We start from the raw sequence: 24,123 nt of genomic DNA, 5'->3' as shown, positions 1-24,123 counted from the left end.
CCACCCAGGTTGAAGGTCCTCTGTTTCGTGCCCTCCCTCTGTCCTCCTCGTCGTCAGCTTTCATCTCAGATGTAACTAAACCACTGATTTTGTCATCAGTTGCTCTCTGATTATTGAATCAATCAACCCCTACTCTGTCTTGTTTTACTTTATGTGTTCGTTGAAGAGGCGACGGTTGTCGAATTTTACAGATTTTACGAGACTGTAGAACAGAGGGTTCAGGAGCAGGGCATCTAGAGACAGATCCTAATGTGGTCAAGTTCTGGCCCTCCCACTTGCAGCTCAATGACTTTGGGCATGTTGCGTAACATTTCTGAGCCCAGTTCCCTCACTTATAAAATGGGGGCTAAAAATTTTATAGAACAAGTAGTTATGAGAATGAAGTGAGTTAATACATGTCAGTGGTTTAGAATAGTGCCTAGCACGTGGTATATATTGATGCTGGTGGTGATTATTACCGCTTGTTAGATTAGTAGTAGCAGTAATCTTGAGAGACTGTATAGCCAGGTAGCTTAAAAAAATGTTGAAGGAGAGACTGTTCATTGTTTGTGTCACATTGTGACTTTGTTTAATTAGCAACTGATGAGATCATAGAAGAGTTGTTTAAAGCCTCAGTCTTCTCATCTATAAAACGGGGTCAGCACTACCTATTCCACATTACCTATTCATAGGGTTGGTGTGAGAATTCAAAGAAGATGGAGCTACAGACAGCCAACCCCTGGTCGAGTCACACAGCAGGCACTTGATGAAAGTTAGTGGTCCGAGCACCATGAGAACCTGATTAGCAGCTCCTCAGGTTCTCAGGCACAAACAGCAGTGCCTGAGCTGTTCTTGAGGTCTGAGGAACTGGGCTATAAATGCAGGTTTCCACAATAGCCCTTCAATAAGCGATCTGTATCTCTGATTTAAAACAAAACAAAATGAAAAATAATCATGAATGGTCCAAGGTCCTGGTTTTATAGGGTAGCTTACGAGATAGCAGGACAAGTCATTGGAGAATATATTGCTAGCAGACCTAATACATACAGTTGTGATTATGTATTAGCAGTTCTCAAATGGCTCATAATGCAGTGAGTATGAGTGAGGTCAAGAACGTGTCAGGAACAGATGCTGTTTAGATATGTTACAGCCTTATAGCTCACACGTTTTAAAAGAAATACGTTATGATTATTATAAACCAGACATTATTCCAAGTGCTTTACAAGTGTTAATTCAATCAATTCTGAAAAGCAGCCTGGGGGGAAGGTATTATTATTATCCCTATTTCACATATGAGGAAACCAAGGCACCAAGATGGTAAGTAACTTGCTCAAGGTCAGGCAGAGCAGTTGACTGAGCCAGCATTGGAGCACAGGTAATCTGATGCAAGAGTCCATGTTCTCAACCACTACTCTGTACTGAAGTCACATGGAAGACTATAACAGATGGAGATACAGTAGTCCTTCTCTATACCGCAGTTCACTTATTGCGGCCTCACTGTATTGTGGGATTTAAAAAAATATTATATTTAATTATTTATCACGGATTTTTCGCTATATCTCAGGATTTTGTGGTACTGTATACGTATGTTAAATTTATGTAGGTTTAAGAGTGCAGAATATGTTTAAGAATGTAAGTAGTGTTTATAAAAGTGTGGAAAATGTTAATAAGGGAGTGAGAAAGGTTAATAAGGGACTGGGAATGGTTTATAAGTGTGGGAAGGGTTTATAAAGCCTTAAAAAATATATAAATACTAAAGTAAATGTAAGGTTCCTACTTCGTGGATTTTCACCTATCACGGAAGTGGGGGGGGGTGGTCTAGAACATAATACCCGCCATAAGTGAGGGATCACTGTAGATAATTGAATGCGAAATGCCCACCTTCTCCTTGAATGGTCCAGACCAGCTGTCCTTGGTCCTGAATACTACAGGCTTCTCCATTAATGGAACTTGTCTACTGGAGTCTAGCTAACTGGCATTGGGAGGGTTTAAGCCCTTGAACTGATGGAAGCTATACAATTTCTTGTCTTTATCATTGACATTGTGCTCACCCCCCATTCACATCCTCTCCCCAAAATAATTTTCTTTTACTTGGGTAAAATGTGCAAGTAGTTTAACATACCTGCTGAAAGCAGGGTCTTAATTAGCTGTAATTTTTGAAGTCTGCTGCTGTAAACTGTAGTGAAAAGATTGAAAAGATTAGTGCACTAGTAATAAGATAATTGTCCCTGAGAAATGCTGTTAGCATGTAAACACATTTAGCATGTGAAATCAGAACAACTGTAATATTTCCCCCTTTTGGTGTTTAAAGATGCTCCTGCATGAATAATTATAACTAAATGCAAAGTGCAGAAATGGAACACTGCCTGCTTTTCCTTTCCTTCTTTCTTGATTTTATCATGGCTCAGAAATAAATGTCTGCCTGGTGGACTCTCTCCTGAAGTGGCTTCCCATCCTCTAGCAGCCATTTGAAATTAGTACCAGGAGTGGGGCAACTCAAGGGGAACTCCCCCACATTAGGAATGTTAGGCAGACAAAATCTATGGATCCCACTGCAGCTTCTTAGGAGAGCTTTGGATGTAAGAAACCACACATACATGTGTGTGAACGCTCACAATTGTTTGCATGTGTGTACACACATACGTACACACTCATATAGAGTTGAAAAAAATGGTCACGGCTACATACAACAGAAGCAGGTGCAATGGACCTCAATTCCCTTTCTTAGACCTACAAAGCTGCAATAAAATGTGCTGCACTTCCACCATTCTCTGGGACCTGTCTTGTTTCAGTTGACTTTTTGTGTCTTTGGATAACTGGGAAGTTACTTTCATTTCATGATGTCAGTGTATGTAATGTGTTCCCAATGAACCATGACTCATCAGATATGCTACATAGGTCATAAAGACGAACCTCGACTTCCTTAGACATTGGCCCATCAGTAGGTTTAACTTGTTTACTTCTGTTATCTTTCATTCCCAAGGCTCGTCTTTGAGGTAAGGACTTGACTTGTAGTCAAGCAAACATCTTACAACTCATAAGTTGGCTGGGTTCACAGCACTCACCTCTTAGATCCCGAACCCAGTGGGACCTGAGGGCCGATTGATTTGGGTTCAACAAGAATTTACTTACTAAGTGCTGCTTATGAAACAGTGTCAGGACTTGTTAATCATGAAAACAAAGAAGATGGTCCTTGGCCTTGGGAAAGGAGGACACGTTGTCAAAACAGTATATAGCAGGGAGTAAGAACACGGGACCCCAACTCCTACCTGTGGGCATGGACTCTGCTCCTGACCCAGTATTCCTGGGTATATGTTTATACACTCCTCCTTGAGTCACATAGTCCTTGGTTTTTATTTTTATTTTTCAGTATATTTTATTGGTTACATTGTTACAGTAGACCTAATTTTCTTTCCCTTTGCTCTCCTCTGTCCAGTAACCCCCTTCCCTCCAGCAATCCCACTGCCCCCCTAGTTCATGTCCATGGGCTGTGCATATAAGTTCTTTGGCTTCACCCTTTCCTATGTTATTCTTAACTTCCCCCTGTCTATTTTGTACCAACCGATTATGCTTCTTAGTCCCTGCACCATTTCCCCATTTCTCTCCCTTCCCCCTCCCAGCTGATAGCCCTCCAAAATGATCTCCATACCTGGTTTGCTTAGTTGGATTTTGTTTTTATTTTTTAGATTCAGTTGTTGATAGTTGTGATAGTCCTTGGTTTTGTAGTCGTTTGTTTTTTAGCCAGTCTGTGGCCCACATCCCATACTCTGTCCAACCCCAGGGCCCCTGTGCTGAGTGTCAGGACTTGATAAACCAGAAGTTGCAAACTGCAGTGCCCAGAGCCGCCACACAGCCTTAGAGAGGGAAGCATGTGGGGAGGAGGGTGGGAGCCGTGACAAGCTGGAGGTGCATGCTCCTTCTAAGAACAGCTACTCCCAGATCCAGACAGTCAGTGCCTTATGGAAGTGATGGATTTGTGTAGCCATTTCTTCTGATTTTCCAAGAAATTCTAGAACTTTGAGGTTTTATGTGAAACCTCCTGAACTTTAAGTGTTGGCATCATCTGTAGCATTTTTAAAAAACATAACACAGGCTAAACAGAACATATCTGAGCTGAATAGTGCCCGTAGGTTCCCAGTTTGTTGTTTGCTCCCTGTGTAATAAAACCTTGAAGATGATATTCTCCAAGCGCCTCCTCAACAGAGGCTACTGCTGGGTCATCGCTGTTGATTCCCACCACATCATGCATCCAACTCGCACTGCACACTTTACCTTGCATCTTACTTCTCCAGTCCTTTCTCACCCTGCCCTGCCCGCTCTGCACAGATATCTCAATGAAGTTCCTGGGAAGGGAGCACTTACTATCCTGAATAGATCCTACAGTTGTGCCAAGCATGTCATGTGTGTGAATGAGTTTCCCTACTGCACACCCCAGTGCAGAAAAGCTGAAACATGAAAGGGGATCATTGTAGTGTTTGGGCCCGCAAACAGCACTGAGCACAGTGGTCCTCTCCTGGGTGCTGATTATCGGCTTGCTTGGGGATCTCAGGCTCTTGCCTGACCTTGGCACAGGGTCTGGGCAAATTTGGCTTTCTGGGTGTAGAATGGGTAGTTTCAGAAACAAAGCCATTGAGACCAACTTGAGGAGAGTCCTCTATTCATTGATGAAAGGAGCTCATTGTACAGAATCCTTGTGCCCCGCCGGATCCCCTTCCTCGGGCCTCCTCCTCCTCCCTTTTCCCCAGCTGGGGCTTTGTCAGTGGCCCACAGGATGCTCTACCCCAGGCTGTGCTTTCTTCCCATCTTCCTGTCTCTGCAGCTTTGGGGCTGCCCTCTGCAGAAGGAAAGCTGGGCCCGGAGCCCCCATGCACGTTCTCGGTTCCTTGGGCCAAGTCTGTTGTCATGGACGATGAGAGTGCTTCCTTCCGGGAGGGTTCGGAACAAACGGCCAGTTCACATGCAGCTGCACGAGCTGGCTGTGCAGGAAGCGAGAAAACAGTGGGCACTAATACGGTCTTCCTGTTCTGCCCTCCGCCCCGAAGCCTCCCTGGCCACCACTTGCAAGAAGTCAAAACCATTGAGCTCTGTAGAAGCTCCTAAACGAGTAAACTACAGGGCTTTACTCTCTCATGGGTTATTAAAGCTTTTCTGTTTCTTCTTTCAAGTCATGGCAACCTCAACTTTTCTTTCTCTGGACTGGGACTGAGGGAGGGGTCATATTGAATAAGCTCCCCAGTGGGTAAAATGGTACCTTCCTTTGGGGACAGCAATAGCATATGGTGGCTAAGAGATGGGCGGGGCGGGGCTGTGGTCAGGAGGAGGGTGTCGACTTGCTGTAAGGAGGTAACAGTCACCCAGCTCCAGCTGTGCCCATGCCGGCCCAACATGCCCACTTACCCAGATCTTCAGACTTTTTAAGAAAAGTCAGAAAATCTGGATATTGTGGAATCGCCCAGTTTTTAAAAATGTTGGCAACAAGTGAGAAAAAAAGTACTGTGCACCATGTAGGTCAAACCATACCACATGCAAGCATTTTGGTTATGTGTTTAAAATAAAACTTCTATGAAAATATTAGGATTCAATGCGTCTGGCTCTGTGGCTTTTGAGTAAGTCTTGTAACCTTTCTGAGCCTCAGTTTCCTCCTTTTTAAATTAGGAACAATCCTACAAGGTGTCTATAGTCTGGAAATAGGCAAAGATATAATGTCATCAAGAGCATCCCCCAGTGGGAAAAGCATAAAATAAATGCATCTGTGTTTCCAGACTCTATGGTCATCCTGTAGTAACCACCCCATGAGGATGGAATGAGGAATTATTGAAATAACGCACATAAATTGCTAAGGAGGGTGCTTCATAGGGACTTAAATGATAGCTGTCATCACAGCCACCATCATCAATGTTGTCATCATCATCATCACTGTCATTATCATTAAGAAATATAGGAGAAAGATAGGAAGCAGGAAGGAGGCACTGAGTATCTCTGTTCTGAAACCTCCTGACTTCGACCCTGACTCGCGTTATAGGAAGCCTTTGCTTCTCTGTCCCCTGCAAGCTGACTGCCAACCATCCTCTCCCTGCCTGTGCCAAGACACATCCTGGAGCTGGGGTGTGCCCTCTGTAACTGCTGCACAGCTCTCCCGTCCACCCCCCTGCGCTCCAGATCCTGAGCCCGGTTTCCCCAGTGGCTTGAATCAGCAGTTGTGTGTGTGGCCTCTTGGAAACGATCCAGACAATGAAGCACTGCTGAATCCCAGTTTTCCCAGAGCTGGGATCTGCTGTCTTTTGAACAAAAGATGTCCTGGTTAGAGGCTCTTGTGACAGAGCTGAAGAAGAGGAAATAAAGAAAAAGGGGAGGGGATAGAAATTTATTTTGGCAAAAGGGATGAACCCAGGATTTTATATCAAGATACTTGGATTCTAGACTGGGTTTTGATCTGAACTGTGTGTGGCCCTTGGCAAACTTACCTCCCATCTTGGATCTCATTTACCTCACCAGAAAATGGTGGGTTTGATTCAGGTCAGGGATGGAAATAAGTTTCTCATAGGAAAACCGGAATCTATTGGTAAATGTCTGCTCATAGGACCATAGTATTGAGAATCTGAGGCCAAGTAATTGCTTAGTAATATCTACCCTGGGCACCATACAGGGACGTTACTACTCACCTGCCCTTCATATCGCCAAGTTTATTTCTGGCATTAACAATCACAGACTTTGGGAGGCAAAGCCGAACTGTTCCCCCGGGGAACAGAAAACTCACCCCGTAGTCCCAGAAGCTGTAGAACAAAGCATGGTGTCTTTGGACTCCACACAGTGTCTACAGGACACTTGGCAGTATTGGTTCTATTTGGGCTACCTGCCATCTTGGTGACCACAGCAAATGGGAACAAAATCAGTAGGTGCTGAGGCCTGTGTCTTGGAAAAGCTAATTATTGGGCTGAGCTGGAGACTTAGCTTATGTTCCAAGCTTCAGGGAGGCTTGTGTGTCCAATGGAGCCTGGGGAGCCCCGGATGGATCTTCCAGGACCTCTTGCCTGGCTGTGTTGGGTGGAGGCTGTGTTTCTCCTTTATTTATTTATTTATTTTGGCATGTGGCATGTCTTGTTTCTGTTCTGGAATGCTTTTGAGCTATGAAAACAGAGCACTGTAAAGTGATAGTAACTGTTCAGCAGAAACAATTGTGGCTTGCCTGCTCTATATCAGGACTGAGTGAGGCTTGATATAACATCCCAGTCAGTCTTCACAGTGACCATGTGAGATGGTTATTATTATTGTAACAAGTTAAGTAATTAATCTGAAGACTCACAGCAAGGAAATGGGAAGATCTGGCTGTTAATGAGGAGCATGTGATCTTACTCATAAGGCTTCCAAATGCAACGGCTCGTGGACCTGTGAACTGTGGTTTAGTGACTCGATTCAAGATGCGGTTGAACCTCTGGGAAGCGGCGCAGCTTAGGGTTCACTAGTGCAGCCTCAGGAGCCATGCTTCCCTGGTCCAAGTCCTGGCTTTGCCACAATTTGACTGATCAAATTGCTGCTTCTTTGAGCCTCATTTGCACTATCTGTAAAGTGGGGCTGTTAATACCTACATTTTAGAGTTGTTGTGAGGTTTAAATGAGATCTTACACCCACTTATTATAATGTCTTTGGTAGGAACCCATTGTTAGCTGTTCTTCAGATTACTGTCTGTGTGACCAGCCATGTGACCCTAGGCAAATTGCATAATTGCTTAAATGCCAGGGATGACAAAGTCAGTCTTCTTGCAGTGGCCAGGCAGCAGCCATTGGGCTGGAAGCTTTTTTGCCTTGCAGGAATGCATGTCCAGTGTTGCTAAATCTCCCATTTTTAAAAAGAGAAATGAGAAATCTGCACTCTCATGTGACGTATTCTGGCTTAAAAACATTGGCAGTGATTTCATCAATAATATAGGGAAAGAAAAAAAAGACAACAACCACCCAATGTATGAATCATCCACAGGCCACTGGTTGGCTACCCTGTCTTAACTTTCCTACCTCTAGGCTCTGAACTTCCTGGTGGGTACATTAAAAAACATGTCATTCCGAGAATTATAACTGTGTGTACTCTGTAAAGAATTACAAAGCCTGTTGAGGTACCCACAGAACTAAGTGCTGTATACAACATTTGGTAATCGTTGTCTTCAGAGATACACACACCAAGTGGAAGAAGCCTTAGAATAGTCTCCGAGTTTCCATGTATCTGTGGTTTCTGCTATCTTCAAGGCTGTGGGTGATGAACTGACTCCAAGGGCCAGGGCTTCACCTTGAGATTCTGTTGCTTAGTTCTGGCTTCTGGACTGAAAAATATGGAGGGAGGGTAGAATGGCAAAGATTCCTATGAACTTAAAATTTTTTTAATATAACAGAAACAGACAGATAGAACAAGGAAAATCCATCCAGTTTTATGGGCCTAACCATATCTGCCACAATCCCTCTAAAGCAATGAGAACCCTCTAGACGTCTCAGTGGGGTTTCTGTTTTCTCCCCTGAGCCCCGCTTGAAGGTGAGTTCACGGTTCTCAACAAGGCCTGTGCTATGTGAGTCTGGCCTGAGTTCACATTCCAAATGCAGCCTTTCTTTGAGAACAAGGAGAGTTCTGTGTCCTTGGCATCCCTCCCTCATCGCCCAATGCCGCCCGTCCTGCACGCGCCCTGCTTCATCTCAGGACCCACTGGCAGAAAGGAGATAAGCTCTCTGTGAAACTCCCCAGGGTCGGCTAGAGGCACAGCCCCATTGTGTGAACACCTCCATTGCTGGGACTAGATCTAGAGAAGGAGTTGAGCCTCCTGGGTTGCGTATCCTGGGGCAGGAACGTGGGAAGGAGGAGGGTGGTGACAGGGTTGCTGGGGCAGGATGGATATCTTTGACATAATAGTGGGGTGAAAGGAAGGGGCAGAAGACACTTTACAGCCTTCTGTAGATTGAAATACTAACCCCAATATGATGGTGTTAGGAGACGGAGCCTTGGGGCGGTGATTAGATACTGAGGGCAGAGTTGTGATTAGTGCCTTTATAGAAAAGACCCTGAAGAGCTCCCTCACCCATTTTGCTAGGGGAGGACACCACAAGAAGTCTGCCCTTTGTGAACCAGGAAGCCTCTTGATCTTGGACTTTCAGGCCTCCGGGATGGTGAGATAGACATTTCTGTTGTTTATAAGCCACCCAGTCTATTGTATTCTGTTAGAGCAGAGATATACCCATGATAGAAATTTCTTGGGGGCGCAGTGCATGCGCACGAAAGTTCCATGCATGCATCACACACTTGGTGGCTGGCTTGGGTATTAGAGGTTGCAGTCCTGTTCTTCGTTTCTCACTGGTTGTCTTTGTCACCTTGGATGCTTTCAGTCTTGTGTTATTCATGATATAGTGCTGGGGTTCTCAGGCCCAGTAGACATGACTTTCCCCGTGGGTGTTGAATAAAAAGCAGATTCTTTGGATACTTGCCCAGCAATCCTGAGTCAGTAAGTTCATGCTTTAGAATCACCAGGATTTTGATTAAGGGACCAGTTTCTGACAACTTAGAAACCTGAGCACTTGTCTTGGCTCCATCCCATATCAGCCCTGTGTTTTTGAGCAAATTATCCTCGCTGAGCATTGGTTATCTGATCTGTAAAATGGGGCGCGTGATACCTCTCTTGGCAGGGTTGCAAGTATTCCATGTGCTTGGCACAAAGTAAGCATTCAAAACAGAGTAGCTAAATTGAGTCCTTTCGCTGCTGTCGAATGGAATTGGTTTAGCTGGTGTCAACAGTACCTTGCAGTTTAGAAGAATTGTATTTGAGTAGGTTTGGGGGTGAAGGGATATGTCTGAGCCTTCATAAGCCTGGAAAAAAATAAACAAAGGGACAATTATTTTTCAGCCTCTAGCCATGTTCCAGACATTTTAAATACCTGGCTTAATGTAATGTTCAGGACAACCTGTGATATCAGTGGTATCCCATTGTCAACAAGAGGTGATCGTATATCCAGATTTGCAAGAGAGAGAGCCCACGTTTATACCTGTTAAGCTGGTGTAATTATTATTACTGCCCTTTTTTACTTACAGAAAGGTCCCAGACAAATTCAATACAGTCCCATCTATACCTTGTGTAAATGAGAAAAGTAAAGCTCACAGAAACTAAGAAATTTGGCCAAGGTCGGAAGTCTACTAAGTGGCTGTTATCTGCCAAATTGCCAACCCCCAGTACCTCAGAACATGACTGCATTTGGAGATAGGGCCTTTTAAAGAGGTGATTAAGTTAAAATGAGGCCTTTAGGGTGTATTCGAATGCAATCTGACTGGTGTCCTTACAAGAGGAGGCAATTTGGACGTGCTGAGTCCCCAGGGGTACTCACCTATGCAAGGTGGAAAGACAATGGGAGGACACTGGGAAAATTGCCATCCAAAAGCTGAGGAGAGAGGCCACAGAAGGAAACGGCCCAGCTGGCACCTTGTTCTTGGACTTGCAGCCCCCAGAATTGTGAGAAAACCAATTTCTATTGTATGAGTCAGAGTCCATCCATGGTTTTTATTATGGCAGCCTGAGCAGGTTAATATAGTAGTTGCACATGATTTAAACCTAAGGTTGTCCCCGCAAACCTGTACTCTTTTCCACTGAGTGTTCCTTCTTTGCCCTGTGCCAGGCCCGTCGTACACGCGATGGCCTCCATTTACGTCTCTGGCTTGGCATCAAACTCAGTTTCCACTTGGTGGTCTCCAGTGAGCCCATTTCTCTAGCAGGCAGGAGTGCTGTTGGTGAGTTTTTTTTCATTCAGTCTCTGAGCCCACGAAGAGTTCATTGCACTTCCCAGGGCACCTGGTGTTTGATGGAGGCTAAGAGTGAGGCACAATGTCCTGATTGTGGGAACTTCCTACCTCTGTCACTGATCAGACAGCTCACAGGGAGGAAGTGCCATGCATCCTTCAGAAGTGTCCTCCTGGGTGTGTCTGTGCACACAGGTGGTACCCTAGGGGCCTGTTGTCCATCTGCTGCCTTGATGCATGCAGGGAATGACAATGAACAGATTCTTCCTTCTCTTCTCTCTACGTTCTTATGGAAGCTTAATTGCTTATTAAAATTAGGCATTTGGCCTGGATGGGCTCAGAAACATTGGAGCCTGGCATCCAGGTCTTACAAACAAGGCTTGTGAGGTGCCAACAAGTTTCATTTCTCCAGGACCTGTAATCAGGCTTCCACCTCTTATCTAAACAGTTAGCTTTGGGAATAGAAGTGTACAGGGTCACTTTAAACTCGTTTCTGTCTCCCTCATGGTGCCTGCCAGGCGTAGCGATAGCTGCTGAATTGTGTGGATGGATGTGGCTAACTACCCACTTCCCTGCTGTGGCAAAGCAACTGGGTTTTGTTTTTAGTCTTAACACGTGTTCTAATTTCCATCAACTATGTACACTACCTTTTAAAAAAAGATGACACATGCTAAAAAAGGATTCTAGTAATTGTTAAGGTGGAACCTTTTATTTGCTGTAAATATTCTTCCTTTTGATAAACATTATCCAGGTTGCAAGATTACTTTGTCTGAAGTGGAACTGTATTTTTTTAATAGAACCACTATAAAATAGTAGAGCACAGGTTTCTCAAGGCCAGGGTGCTAGGATCGAATCCAGACTTCAGCACTACCTGTATAACCTAGGACAGGTTATTCAGTCTCTCTGGTCTTCAGTTTACCCATCTCTAAATGGGAATAATTAGTGTCTTCCTCATTGGATTGTTATAAGCAGTAAATGGAATGATAAATCTATGAAGTTGAGCTAGTGCCTGGAACATGGTAAGAACTTAACAAGTTATTAGTTATTATTGTTACCTTAGTAAGTTACTAATTATTAATAGTATTCATGACTATTCTTAACCTTGGTCAAGCAATATGCCCATGGGATAAAGTGTAGAATAAACCTGAGGAATGAAAACTGTCTTTATCTCAGGGCAAGAGGATTCTGCGTGATTATTTCCATTAGTGTTGTAATTGCATCTAAATAACTTTGGAAGGACTGGTGTGTTTGACAAAGGTGGATGAAAGCTAACTCATAGGTAGCACTAGATCCTGATGGTCAAGTATTCCTTTGCTTGGCATAATGTACACTTTGCACGGAGCTTGGTACATGGTAGTTTCTCAATAAATCATAGCTATTAGTTATTGTTATTCCAGATCCCTGGGATATATTTGCAGACTTAGGGAGAGATGTATATTTTGTTTCCAAGGCTGGAGTGTTTTTATAGTAAGGTTTGATCCTACCAGGGTCAGTCTTTGGAAAGCGTATCAGTTGGTTATTGCCACAATGATGCCTGACATCCCTCGGAGGTGCTGCAGGTTTGGTTCCAGACTACTGTAATACAGATTTTTGGATTTCCCAGTACAAATTTTTGGATTTCTCAGTGCATGTAGAAGTTATGCTTACATTTTACTATTGTCTATTAAGTGTGCAATAGCATGTGTAAAAAAACCAATGTATAGAGTTTAATTAAAAATACTTCATTGATTAAAAAATGTTAACCATCACCTGAGCCTTTAGCAAGTTGTAATCTTTTTGCTGGGGGAGAATCTCACCTTCAATTTATAAAAACACAATATCTGTTAAACCCAATAAAATGAGGCTCTGCCTGTATAACAGATCAGCCTGAAACTCAATGGGTTAAAATAAATATACCGGGAGGGGCAAAAGTAGGTTTACAGTAGTAAGGACATAAAACAGTTTATTCTTGATTTATTACTTACTAATTAAAGTATTATTTTCCATACAAACAACTGTAAGCCTACTTTTGCCCCACCCTGTATGTTCTCTCTGTGTCTGAAGGTTGGCTCTGGGTGGCTGATGTAGGCTGGGCTTGGATTCAAGCTGTAGGTTGTATTCAGGTTTGTTCCATGTGTCTCTAAATTCTCCTTGGACAGCAGGCTACCTGGGGCATGTTCTTCTTGTGCTGATGGCAAAAGCACCAGAGGCCAAGCTCAGTTTCACAAGCACATTTCAAGCTGCTGCTTATGCCATATCTGCTGACCTCCCAATTGGACGAAGCAAGTCAGATGCACAAGGCTGAGGCCAAAGGATGAGGAAGCATACCCTACAAAGAAATGCCAAGTCACATGGCCAAGGGCATGGATATAGGGAGTGGTGGAGAATGAAGACCACGAATTTGGTCTGCCTAGTTCTCCATTTGATTTCCCCAGTTTAGTCATTGCAATACCTGCTATGAAAGGGCTTTCTGTGCTTTAGGTGCTTCCCTGGTTCCTGTTCCCGCATTAAGATTCTAAAAGCACTTGGTACCATCGGAGCACATTGCAAATTCCCTTTGGTCTTGAGGATCCTTTCCTCTTACAGACAGGAATTTACTCTACTCTAAAGCAAAGAATCCCAGTTTAGACAGACAGGATGGATTAGGCAGACAGCATCATTGACCCGGTTCCGCTTCGTTAGCCTTTCCAATTAAGGAGGATGTTGCTGAAAGTGAGACCTCACAGATATGTAGTCATACCTTAGATCCTCTGGACTGAGGCTCTGTAGGGAGAGTCCTATATTTCAAATGTGCACAGAGGGGAGCAAAATTCTGTTGGCAAGTGAATCCTAATGTTAATGAGTGGCCACTTGTGAATAGTTTATCTTCTTGACTAGGAAATTAACATGCTAAATAGATAGCATTTGTGCTTTTGTCTTCCAGAAGCTTTTAAATGAGTATTGGACCCCTGACCATGTGCCCATAGGGTCTCTGATCTTGGAACATCAAATAAAGAGTTGGTACATCACTGTATCCAGGGATCAGACTCGGTTTTGTCAAAACAGTTGACAGAAGATTTCCTGTGGTTTCCCAAGGAAGGTCTTTTCCAGGGAAGTTGTTCGTAGGGGCTCGCAATGGTATTTTCCCCTCCTCACCCTCTTGGGAGTCTGAGCAATGAAGCATAAGCCCCAAACAATGGCCAAATGGGCTGTGAAGTACAACTTAATTAATCTGGGCACTCACCCAACACCCAGTGCAGTACTTTGCAAGGCTGTGGCTTTGAGAAATAGGCTAAAATTTGAGTCTTGATGCAGCTTCTTATCTACCTGTCAAAATCTCATTGGTGGGATCTGAATGGAGACAGACAGACACAGACTTCTCTGAGCTTAAGAGCAGACATTGTATGCTGTCACTCACTAAGCAGCACGCCAAAGATCTTGATTCATGCTGCCTGTCACACACCAGGAGGAGGGCCTTGCCTCCTGATGGCAAAAAATGGGCCCTGCCCGGTGTGCTTGCTTAACACAGGGAAACTGGAAGTACAGGGTCAACTCTCCCTGTGTACCAGGGATCACGAGGCTGGCTAGAGGGGCTCAGTGAAGGACTGTTAAACTAGTGAGCCTGCTCACTTGAAAAAAGTGGCTCAGTGAAGGTTCTCACCCATTATAGCTGCCACTTCTTCACCATTGGGAAAGAGCTAGTCAGGGTTTCAAATATTCCTCCCAAGACTCTTCCAGTTCCCCGAAGGCTGAAGTTTGGGGAGAGTGGGACAAATGTTCCTCTCAATAGTTTCCTGGGGTATGAGGAGTATCTACTGCCTTGGTGGAATGTGGAAATTAGAGAGAGATGTTCTCTTGCCAATTCACCATTGGAGAAATGCTGGCTGTTGGACTCAGAAGTGGAACTGGGGGAGAGGAATCCCCCATCTTGAAAGAAAAGTCAGAACTGTCCAGAGCCCAAAATGTCCCTGGGTTCATGGCTCTTACACTCATCAGAATTATTATAAATAGGCATCATTGTAAAGAGACCACAGAGGAGTTGTCAAGAAAGTGACGGTTCATCTAGGGTAGGGGTTGAAAATGTTTCAGTTTTTTTTAGTCCCTTTTTTTCTATTCATGTCTTTTATGAACCCATATACAACTACTTGTCTTCTGGTTTGTTGAAGCCACAGGTCAAACAACATTTGCATTAATAATGTCTGTCAAAGTGGCTTACCATAAAAACTCCCGCGCCATGTTCATACGAAGGGCAGTCACAACAAAGGCGACTAATTTTACCATTCTCATCCACTTTGTAATATTTCAGTATAGCTGGCCTAACTTTCTTTCTCTTATGCTTATTCTTCTTGGGACTGGTGTAAGACTTCTTCTTAGCACCGCCATGTAGACTCAGCACAAGATGGAGCGTGAACTCCTTTTGAGTGTTGTGGTCAAAGTATGCCTGTCTTCTAGTTGCTTGCTAGCAAAGATCAGTCTTTGCTGGTCAGGAGGAATTTCTTCCTCATTCTGGATCTTGGCCTTTACATTTTCTACTGTATCCAAGGGTTTAACCTTGAGAGTGTGTTCTACCCTATAAGGGTTTTCATGAAAATATGCATCTTGGCGGTGATTCCAGCATAGATGGCAGATTGGAAAGCGCCATTTACCCTGTTGACTATAGGTACAGTGTGGTACAGCAGATCTCTAGAGCTTATTCATCTTGCTCAGCTGAAAGTTCATACTCATTGAAAAGTAACTCCCAATTCCCTACCTGCCCCCACTCCTGGCAACCATCATTCTGTAACAGAACCCCTGGGCTGCTTCGATTGAAACAGAACCCACGGGCTGTTTAGTTAGGGGCCCGATTGCCCGCCGCCAGAATTATAACTCTGAATACCAGAGTTTGGTGAAAAGAAAAAGAATTATTTACACATAGTCCTGCCTCCCCCTCCCAGACCTGGCCAATCTTAGGAAAGTAAGAAACACCGTTTCCCTACTTCCTAGGCACGGTTCAGCTTTACCAGTAGCTGCCAATCACTCAGTTCTGATTGGGGAGGTCCTTTCTGTGCTGTGGTGCCCTCCAGCTCTCAATGCAGGACCGCCTGGATTCTCAGCCTCCTTGTAAACTGCCTTCTTCCTGCAAACCGCATGGATCTCCTCTCCTTCTCCAAGCAGCCTGGCAAGAGCCTCTTCTTAAAGCAGCCTGGAGGCCCCTTCTCCAAGCCAGATGGAGGGAGCCCACAAGAGCCAGAGAGTGAGGGCTTGAGGGCCAGAGAGAGCCTGAGAGAGAGAGCCTCCTAGAGCCAGAGCCAGCCCAAAATATGTCCGCAGCTGCTTCTCTCTTCCTTCCTGCCTCCTCTCTCTCCCTGCGTCCTCTCACACAGTGGGTGTTGCAAAGAGTCCTGACCATTCACAGAACCCTACGTAGGCTCTGTCTGCTTCTTCCGTACCAGCCCACAGTCCAAGATCCCTCCCATCTTCCTGAGTTTTGGAAGTAAAGCGGATCTTTGCAACAATGTTTCCAGCCACTAGCTCCAGGCATGCAAGGGCATCCTGAAAGCTGCTTCCTGCTCCCTGTCTCCCAGTGCAAACTCTGGGGTTTGTTTTTGGACTCCCCTGTTTCTGTAACAATTCTCTCTGCTTCTGTGAGTTTGATTGTTTTAGATTCTGCCTATAACTGGAATCCTATCTGCACTCCCATGTTCATTGCAGCCATATTTATAATAACTAAGATATGTAAACTACCTAAATGTCCATTGATGGATGCTGGAAGAAAATGTGGTATGTACATATAATGGAATAATAATCAGCCTTTAAAAAATAAGGAAATTCTGCTATACGTGACAACATAGATGAACCTTGGGGACATTATGCCAAGTGAAATAAGTTAGACACAGAAGGACAAATATGGCACAATTCCTACATGTGTTCTTTCTTGTTCACCATATAGGCCAGTGAGCTGATGCTAATTTGCATGGCTTCCTAGAAGCCTGTATTGGAAACTCTGCTTGGATAAAGCAAAGCTTCCCACTGAGTTTGCACGTCATGCCCATTCTCTGTAAGAGGCAGCTTGAGATTGCTTTCCCAGAATTACAAATCCAAGATGGTTAAGTTCAGAGCCAACATTGTGCAGACAAAAATAGCCTTTATGTGCCAGGTTTCCTGTTTTTCTTGGAAACCGCTAGCTGAAAACCACTACCTCCTCCACATTCGTCCCTTCTTCCTCTGTACCCACCCTGGCCCCCACCCAGAGAGTTCATGTTTAATGACCCAAGACATGACCACCAAGCATTTCCAGTCAATTGGCTTTTGTAGAGAGTGAATGAATCAGACTTTTCTCTGGCTTCTGTCTCCTGAAAAGGATCTTCCCCAGCCCATTGGAATGTGCTCTGCAAACCAGGAATTAAGCTCTTCTCTTTCTCTGTCTCTCTCATTTCTTCCTTCATTCTTTCTAAGATCAGACACAAGTTGTTGGCCTTGCTTCTAAGTGGGACTTCACATTTTTTCAGGTTTATTTCTAATCCTCTTAATGAAGCCATCTTTTCCTTTATATAGAGAGTTTGAACATACTTAGTTTCTCATTTCTTTACACTTCACCATTTTTCATGATCTCCATGTAGGTGTTCTCTTAACCTTTTAATGAAAAACTTGAGCCGCCTTAGGAGGGATATTGGAGATTGGGCCACGCTGTTCTCATGTCTCATAGACTGGGGGAGACAGACTTGGGCAGCCTACCTGTGGGTTGCTTAAGCACTGAAGAGATCTAGCTTTGTTTTAAATGATACTGGGGCAATAGGTTAAATTTGCCCACCACTCATGTGTGTTTTCTCCTTTCCTCCCACAGGACCCACACCCAAGTCCACTGATCACCCTGGAGACCCAGGTGAGTACCTTCCAATGGTCTCTGTCACTTAACATTACTGCACCAGCTCTCCAGGGAGCATCCATGCATCCTCTTGGCTCCATTGCTCAGAAAGCCAGGATAGGCATATAGGGCTGCCCTCTTGTCCGGATGCGCATGCATGTACATGTGGGTGCACACACCAGCTGACTGTGTGTGTGCATGCATGTGTGTGCCCAGGTGTTTGAAAGCACAATAAGAGGTAGAAGAGGATACTGAGGGGATCAATGGTGATGGAAGACGACTTGACTTTGGATGGTGAACACACAATACAATATACAGATGATGTGTTATAGAGTTGTACACCTGCAACCTATAGAATTTTATTAACCAATGTCCCCCCATTCTATTCAATAAAAAGTAAAAAATAAATAAAAATAAATGAAAGCACCATAGAAAGAACCATACACATTGCTTTTGAGTTTCCTCTATCCTTTGCTTCTGACCAGTCATGAAGAGGTGAATGGAAATGGAGAGAGGAGGCAGAGGGGAGCCCTGCAGTGGGATGTGGCTGTTCTTCCATGACTGTGGATTTGGATAATTTTTCTCCTTGGCAGTGAGAGCAGCAGCTCTGAAGACTCTGTATTGCAATGCTGTTTCTGTGTGGCACAGGTAACCAGTGGGCCTTGTAAGGAGGGCATAGCTCTTACATTCACTTTCCAGAGAGATGGGGCAACAGACCAGCTACGAGTATGGGGCTTGGAGTTCAACAGACCAGGTGGAATTTCAGATCCACGTCTTCTGGCCCTGAGAGGTCTCTTAACATCTAGACTTCCCTCTTCTCATCTGGAACATTACCACAGTGAGAGCGCCCACCTTGCAGGCTTGTGGTGAGAATTATAGGGAATGATGACCACAAAGTCATTGATATAGCTCCTTAAGCCAATAGAACTGTTACCTTTCCAATAGAACTTGAAGGGGGTGGTGTACCATTGGATTGACCGTGTCCTTAGCATTGTGGATTGGTAAGAGAGTAAAGAGAGAAGATGGATAGGCTGGATTCCATCCAGAGCCCCTCAGCTAACAGTTTTTGAGGGTCAGACACTGGCAAACCTATTGGAATATTTTGAGGCTGAATAGCAGCTCCTGGATGGTTCCAGAGCTCACTGGAAAGCACCACTTGCCTCTCTCTCTCTCTCTACCCTCCTTTGAGGGCCCTGCCCTCTCTCTGTGTCTCTTTCTTGGTCCTCCCAAAGGGCATGAGGAGCGAACCCACCCCACTCCTCCTTCCTTGGGCAGGAAGGCCAGACGTTGTGGGGAAAGTGGATTCTCAGGGTGTCTCTGTATTCTTCTGTCCTCTGACTTCCCAGCACACACATTTAGTTACGTTGGCTTTAGGGATGACCAGACAACAGAGCTGGCAGGAGGGAGCAGTGGGTGGGACTGTGAGGGGGTAGATAAGGACCCAGTTTCTTCTGCCTGTTTTGTCATCCTCTGGTCTGGCTTTCCCAGACTTCTGCCATTCACACATTACCTCAGCCATGTTTGCCATAGGTGAATTGCACTTGTTCTATTAAATCACCAAAATACATTTTTTCCTTGATTTAGAATTTTTTTTTTTACATTTTCACAAGTAGATTTATCCTAAGCTACTGGTTCCCAATCAGGGGTACCTTCAATCCCTAGAGGGCATTGGGCAATGTATGGAGACATTCTGGGTTATCTCCCCTTATGGTGTGATTACTGCTAGCAATTAGGTAGAAACCAGGGATACTGCTAAATATCTCCCAATGTACAAGACCCCCTGCTGCCCATAGAAAGGAATTATCTGGCCTAAAATGCCAATAGTGCTGAGGTTGAGAAACAGTTTCAATCAATACTATTGGTAAAATCACAAGTTTGATGTACTAGTTATATTTTTTTGCAAAACATTAAAACAAATATTAAATCAATAAAATTTAAAAGTTTCTTTGGGTGGCCTCTAAAATCATCTAAAGGTACTCCCCAGGAGTTGGTGTGCTGCACTTTGGGAAATGCATCTCTCTCCAGGCTACCTAGCAGGTTGTGGGAGAACTTCCAGGGTGTTTTAAAAATGATGACCTTTCTCTTCATTATCAGTTCCTCTCCACAAAGAAACTCATTAGACTGAGGAATACCCCTGGGAAAATAGTCTGTGTCCAGCATTCTGGAAGCCAGATCTTACCTCCTGGGGGTGGAGTGGCTCTTGCCCAGATGGTTCTGTCCTTGGCCCTCCTGAATCCTCCACTCTGGAAACCATTTAATCAGCCCTTCAAAGCCTCCATGGGAAAGACCAATCATATGCCAGTGGCTTTGGCCAGCACATTGTGAATGTGACAGCTCACCCCTACACAGTGGCGTCTCTTAGGGTCACATCCATTAGCCCAAGGGACCCGAGCAGCCAGCCGTGGCACGAGACAGGCTTTCTGCATTTGTGCCATGCCATTGGGGAAATGACTCAATTTGTCTCCAAACAACACGCCATCAGCCTCATCTGGTTCTTGGTCTTTGGGGAGCTGTAGGATGTTGTTGTCTTTCCCTGAGTTCTGATTTCCCATGCTAAAGAGACATTGGAACCCACCCAAGAATTTTTTTTAACTGTTGGCACAAGTCTGTGGCCAGATCTTACTCTGTGCTGGGCCTCAGCCCATCGTGTGACTCACAATGGGATACTATTCAGCTGCCGGCAGGCGGGTCAGACAAGAGGGGCAGAGAAGCATTCTCTGGCAGAAAGTGGTGCCCCAAATATTACCCATATGGCACGAGTGAGATGGCAGATGTGACTGAGTCTGGAAGAACCAACCATGCAGAGGAACTGGCAGCTGTGCTCTGAGCCCTGGGTCAGTGCCCACTTCCTCCTCCCAGTGCCCTATGCTCCTAAGAAAGGCACAGGTGCTGCAGGTGGGCCTGCCTTTTAGTTTTCACTGCCAGCCATGTCTGTACATCACACATCAGTGACTTCACTTGCACATGCCCAGCCTGCATAGGATTATTGGGCCACCAGGGGCCCTTCCCTCCATGCATCCCCTCTCCCCCGGTATTCAATGCGTCTTACCCTCTCCCGTGCTTTGTGAATCTGTCCTTGTGCAGCTGTTCTGAATTGGGGGAGATGGATTGATTGGCTGCTGGCTGAGGACTCCTCTAATGCTCTTTGCTGTTTGCTCGGCAGAGCTTTGCATCTGTTGGCCTCAGCAGGGCTCTCAGTGCTTAACAGCCAGATTAATAGAATGAGGAAGCTGAGTAAGGTTGGAATCCCTAGTGTCAGCTTTCTCCTTGGCAGGCAGTCCCTGGGGTGGACCAAGAAAGCCTGACTTGCAGTGCTGAGTGCTTCCCTAGTCTTCAGGTGGTGGTTACCCAGGAACCAGGTGTGCTAGAAATGGGAAGAGAAAAAAAAAAGCCCGAGAAGAGTTTGAATTTTGTTATTGGCTTGGTGACATTATCATGATCCCCACTCTCACTGATATTTGCCATTTGCCAGGAACTGGCTTCTCCTATTGATTCCTCAAGAGCCCTAATTACATAGATGCTCTTATGATACCCAATTTCCAGCTGAGGAACAGAGGTTAAGGACTTTGCCCAAGGTCGTACAGGAAGCATGGTTGTACAGGAGGGATGGGCTTGGTGTAAACAACCCAAGGTCCATGGATAGATAGGAAGGAAGGGAGGGAGTGGGGAGGAAAAGAAAGAAAGAAAGAGAGAAAGGGAAAAAGAGAGAGAGAGAGAGAAACAGAGAAAGGAAGGAAGAAAGAGCTTTGCACAGGTTGTCCACAGATGTACTTAGATAAATAGGTAAAACACTAGATAGAGGGTAGATGGGTAGGAAGCACAGTGAGTAATTCTTTGACAGACAGGTTACCATAAGACTTGTGGGTAAAATGCTTTAAGCAATGGACCCAATAGAAAATTTATTTGCAGGCAACAAAAATGAAGCATCTCTTTCTGCAACAATAGTGTTTTGAAAAATTTGAATTCTCATTATTTCATTCTTTCTCATTGATCCCCGAGATGGTTTATCGTTTCTGAATCCACTCCAATTGACAAGGCCTCTTGTCATTTAATTTTAGCTTTTCTGCCTCCCTTCCCTTGACCCCCCACCAATTTCACTGTCAGTTAGTTAATGGCCTCTACTCAAACACTGGGATACCCTGGGAGTTGTAATAAAAAAAAACTCTTCAGTAGAGTAAAGACTTGTCAATCTGGATATTTGTGAAGTTGACTCTGTGTAAATGGGAGCAAACCTTGGTTTACCTGAGATCCCTCTCAGGAACTGAAGATCAAGGGCATCATAAGGAAAACTCCTGACAGCTGAGCGTGCAAAAACCAACCAGGTACTTGAATTTCTTTGATCAGCTAACTGGGGGGATAGGGGGAGAGAGTTACATTCATATTATTTAAAGATGACACTGGGGCCCCTAAGGATCATAAGCAGAGCTCATGAAGAAAATGAGTAGCGGGTGGAAGGAAATTAATACTTAGACATTATACAAATGTACATCCATCCACCCATTTGCTAATTCAATAAATAATGTTGGGGCGGGGAGACAGCCAGACCTTGTGCTAGATGGCGAAACAAAGATACTGCAGTGAGCAAGACAGAAGGTTCCCTGCCCATGAAGCATCCCTTCTGGTTGGGGGAGTCAGACAGTGAATTTACAAACAAAAACGCCCATCATTTCAGGCAGTCATAAGTGAACAGAAATAAGACAAACATGTTTGTAAATGAGCCTGACTGGGCATGGTGGGGGGTTGTTCAAGGAGGTGTCTCTCTGGAGGTGAGTTTCAAGCTGAGGAGGTAAGACTTGAGCTGCAGCTTACTGTTGAGAAAGAGTTAACCAGGCAAAGAGACCTCAGTAATAGTGTTCTGATAATTTTGTACACTATGTTTGGCTTCCTATAAAAATAATGCCAGTTTTCCTTAGAGTCAGTTAAAGTGTTAGTTCCTTTGAGAGCCTTCGATACCTTTGCATCATTATAATGTCAAGGTGAATAAGGAATTACCTTATCATACAAAGGTGAAGTAAGTGAAAGAAAAGAAAAGGGGCTTAAATTTGGGGCCATCCAGCCAAACAAACGTCCAGGGTGAGCATTTTGACAGGACCAAGGGACCTTCAGGTCTTAGCAATGTCATGTAATAATGGGGCTTTATGTGAGAAATCCATCTAATAGTTGTCATTAGCTAATTAGCTGACTCATGCTCAGTGGAACTGTAGCCTAAGTCTATGCCAGTGGTTCTCAGCTGGGAGCAAATTGACTTCCCCAGGAGATATTTAGTGGAGTCTGGAGGCATTTTTGATTTTCACAATTTAGGGGCAGAATGTGCCACTGGCATCTAGTGGGTAGAGGCCAGGGATGCTGCTACACACCCTGCAAATACCCAAGAAAGAATTATCCAGCCCCAAATGTGAGTAGTGCTAAGGATGGGAAACCCTGGTGTAACCCCATTTGCTCTGTGGACAGCTTATTTACAAAGACAGTCCCAGCCATAAAACTGTGGCCATGCAGAAAAGTATGATTAGTTCCTTCCTTGTTCTCGGGTTTATGTTCAAATGTCACCCTCTCTGGTTGATAGCAGACTTGTCCTGCTTCTAAGCTCTGATCATGACACATTCATCCCACACAGTCTCTAGGTCTGTGTTGACAATGACCCACTCTGCACTCAGAGCAATGACTCATAATGCGAGTCAGCGTGTGCACAGTGTATGTGAAAAGGAAAACACCTCTTGAAGATGGCTTCCTGAGAAATTTATGGCTCAACAGTGCAGACAATATGCAGCGTTAAAATACATATATATTTAAAACAATTTAAAAACCTAGCTACTTGGCTGGGGTTCGGAAAGGGGCTGGCCAAGGCTCTGGACTGATGAGTAGGCCTTGTGATTGCTAGATGCCCAGGCCCATTCCCTTTTTTGGAGGCAGACCATGGCCTCCTTCCTCTGTGCAAAAGTCTCTCCTGAAGCTCTTCTGCCACTCCCAGGATTAAAGCAATTGCTGTCTCCTAGCCTCTATTCCAGTTCTGGGCTTCGGTTAACCATTTCCTCCATAGAGAGTGGGTTTTGGAGTAATCAGGGAGCTTCTGAATGGCTCTTACCTGAGTCTCCAGTCCATTAATTCTTATGGTGCCCAGCATCTGTTGAGAGGACAGAGAGCAAATTGCTTCTCAGCCCATCTGCTTCCTCCTGCCAGCCTCCCTGGGGGAACAGAACCTCTCTGGAGCAGACAAGGCTGATTTGGGTCCGAGCCATATCTCTCTACAATGATCTTTTCCTTGGGCTCTGATTTGCTGGGTCTTTAATGAGTCCTGGTAAGGGGTGGGACAGGGAGGTGACCAGCTGGACCATTGCCTGGGCAAAGATTTGGCTCACTGGGCAGGACGGCTGGACCTGGGCAGTGGGAATGTTCGCAGGGAGGATTTGCAGTCCTATGGCCACGGGTGCCTTTCTGGTCTGTATGACTCAGGATGAACGATGTGTTGCAACATTCCACAAATAGGCAGCCACACATACCACTTCGAAAAATAGTGTTGAGATCGCTGTTCCTCTGTTCTTGGTGGGAGCTGACTATGCTCAAGACGTTGAAGGTTTGAATTTAGC

General features: G+C 44.8%; 1 protein-coding gene and 1 pseudogene across 1 annotated transcript in view; one reads left to right on the top strand and one right to left on the bottom strand.

Annotated features, from left to right (window-relative positions):
• Window positions 1-24,123, top strand: part of XYLT1 (xylosyltransferase 1) — a 300,460-nt gene that overhangs the window by 74,667 nt on the left and 201,670 nt on the right. Inside the window, exon 2 of the mRNA XM_090276964.1 lies at window positions 17,519-17,557. Within this exon, the coding sequence (XP_090133090.1) occupies window positions 17,519-17,557 (39 nt within the window). The remainder of the gene's footprint in view (window positions 1-17,518; window positions 17,558-24,123) is intronic.
• On the bottom strand, window positions 14,869-15,293 carry LOC150009209 (ubiquitin-ribosomal protein eS31 fusion protein pseudogene; annotated as a pseudogene).

The sequence above is a fragment of the Furipterus horrens genome, unplaced genomic scaffold, assembly GCF_987537825.1.
Source record: "Furipterus horrens unplaced genomic scaffold, mFurHor1.1.pri manual_scaffold_5, whole genome shotgun sequence".
NCBI classification, from domain to species: Eukaryota; Metazoa; Chordata; class Mammalia; order Chiroptera; family Furipteridae; genus Furipterus; species Furipterus horrens.
This window is presented reverse-complemented; position numbering and strand designations above follow the sequence as displayed.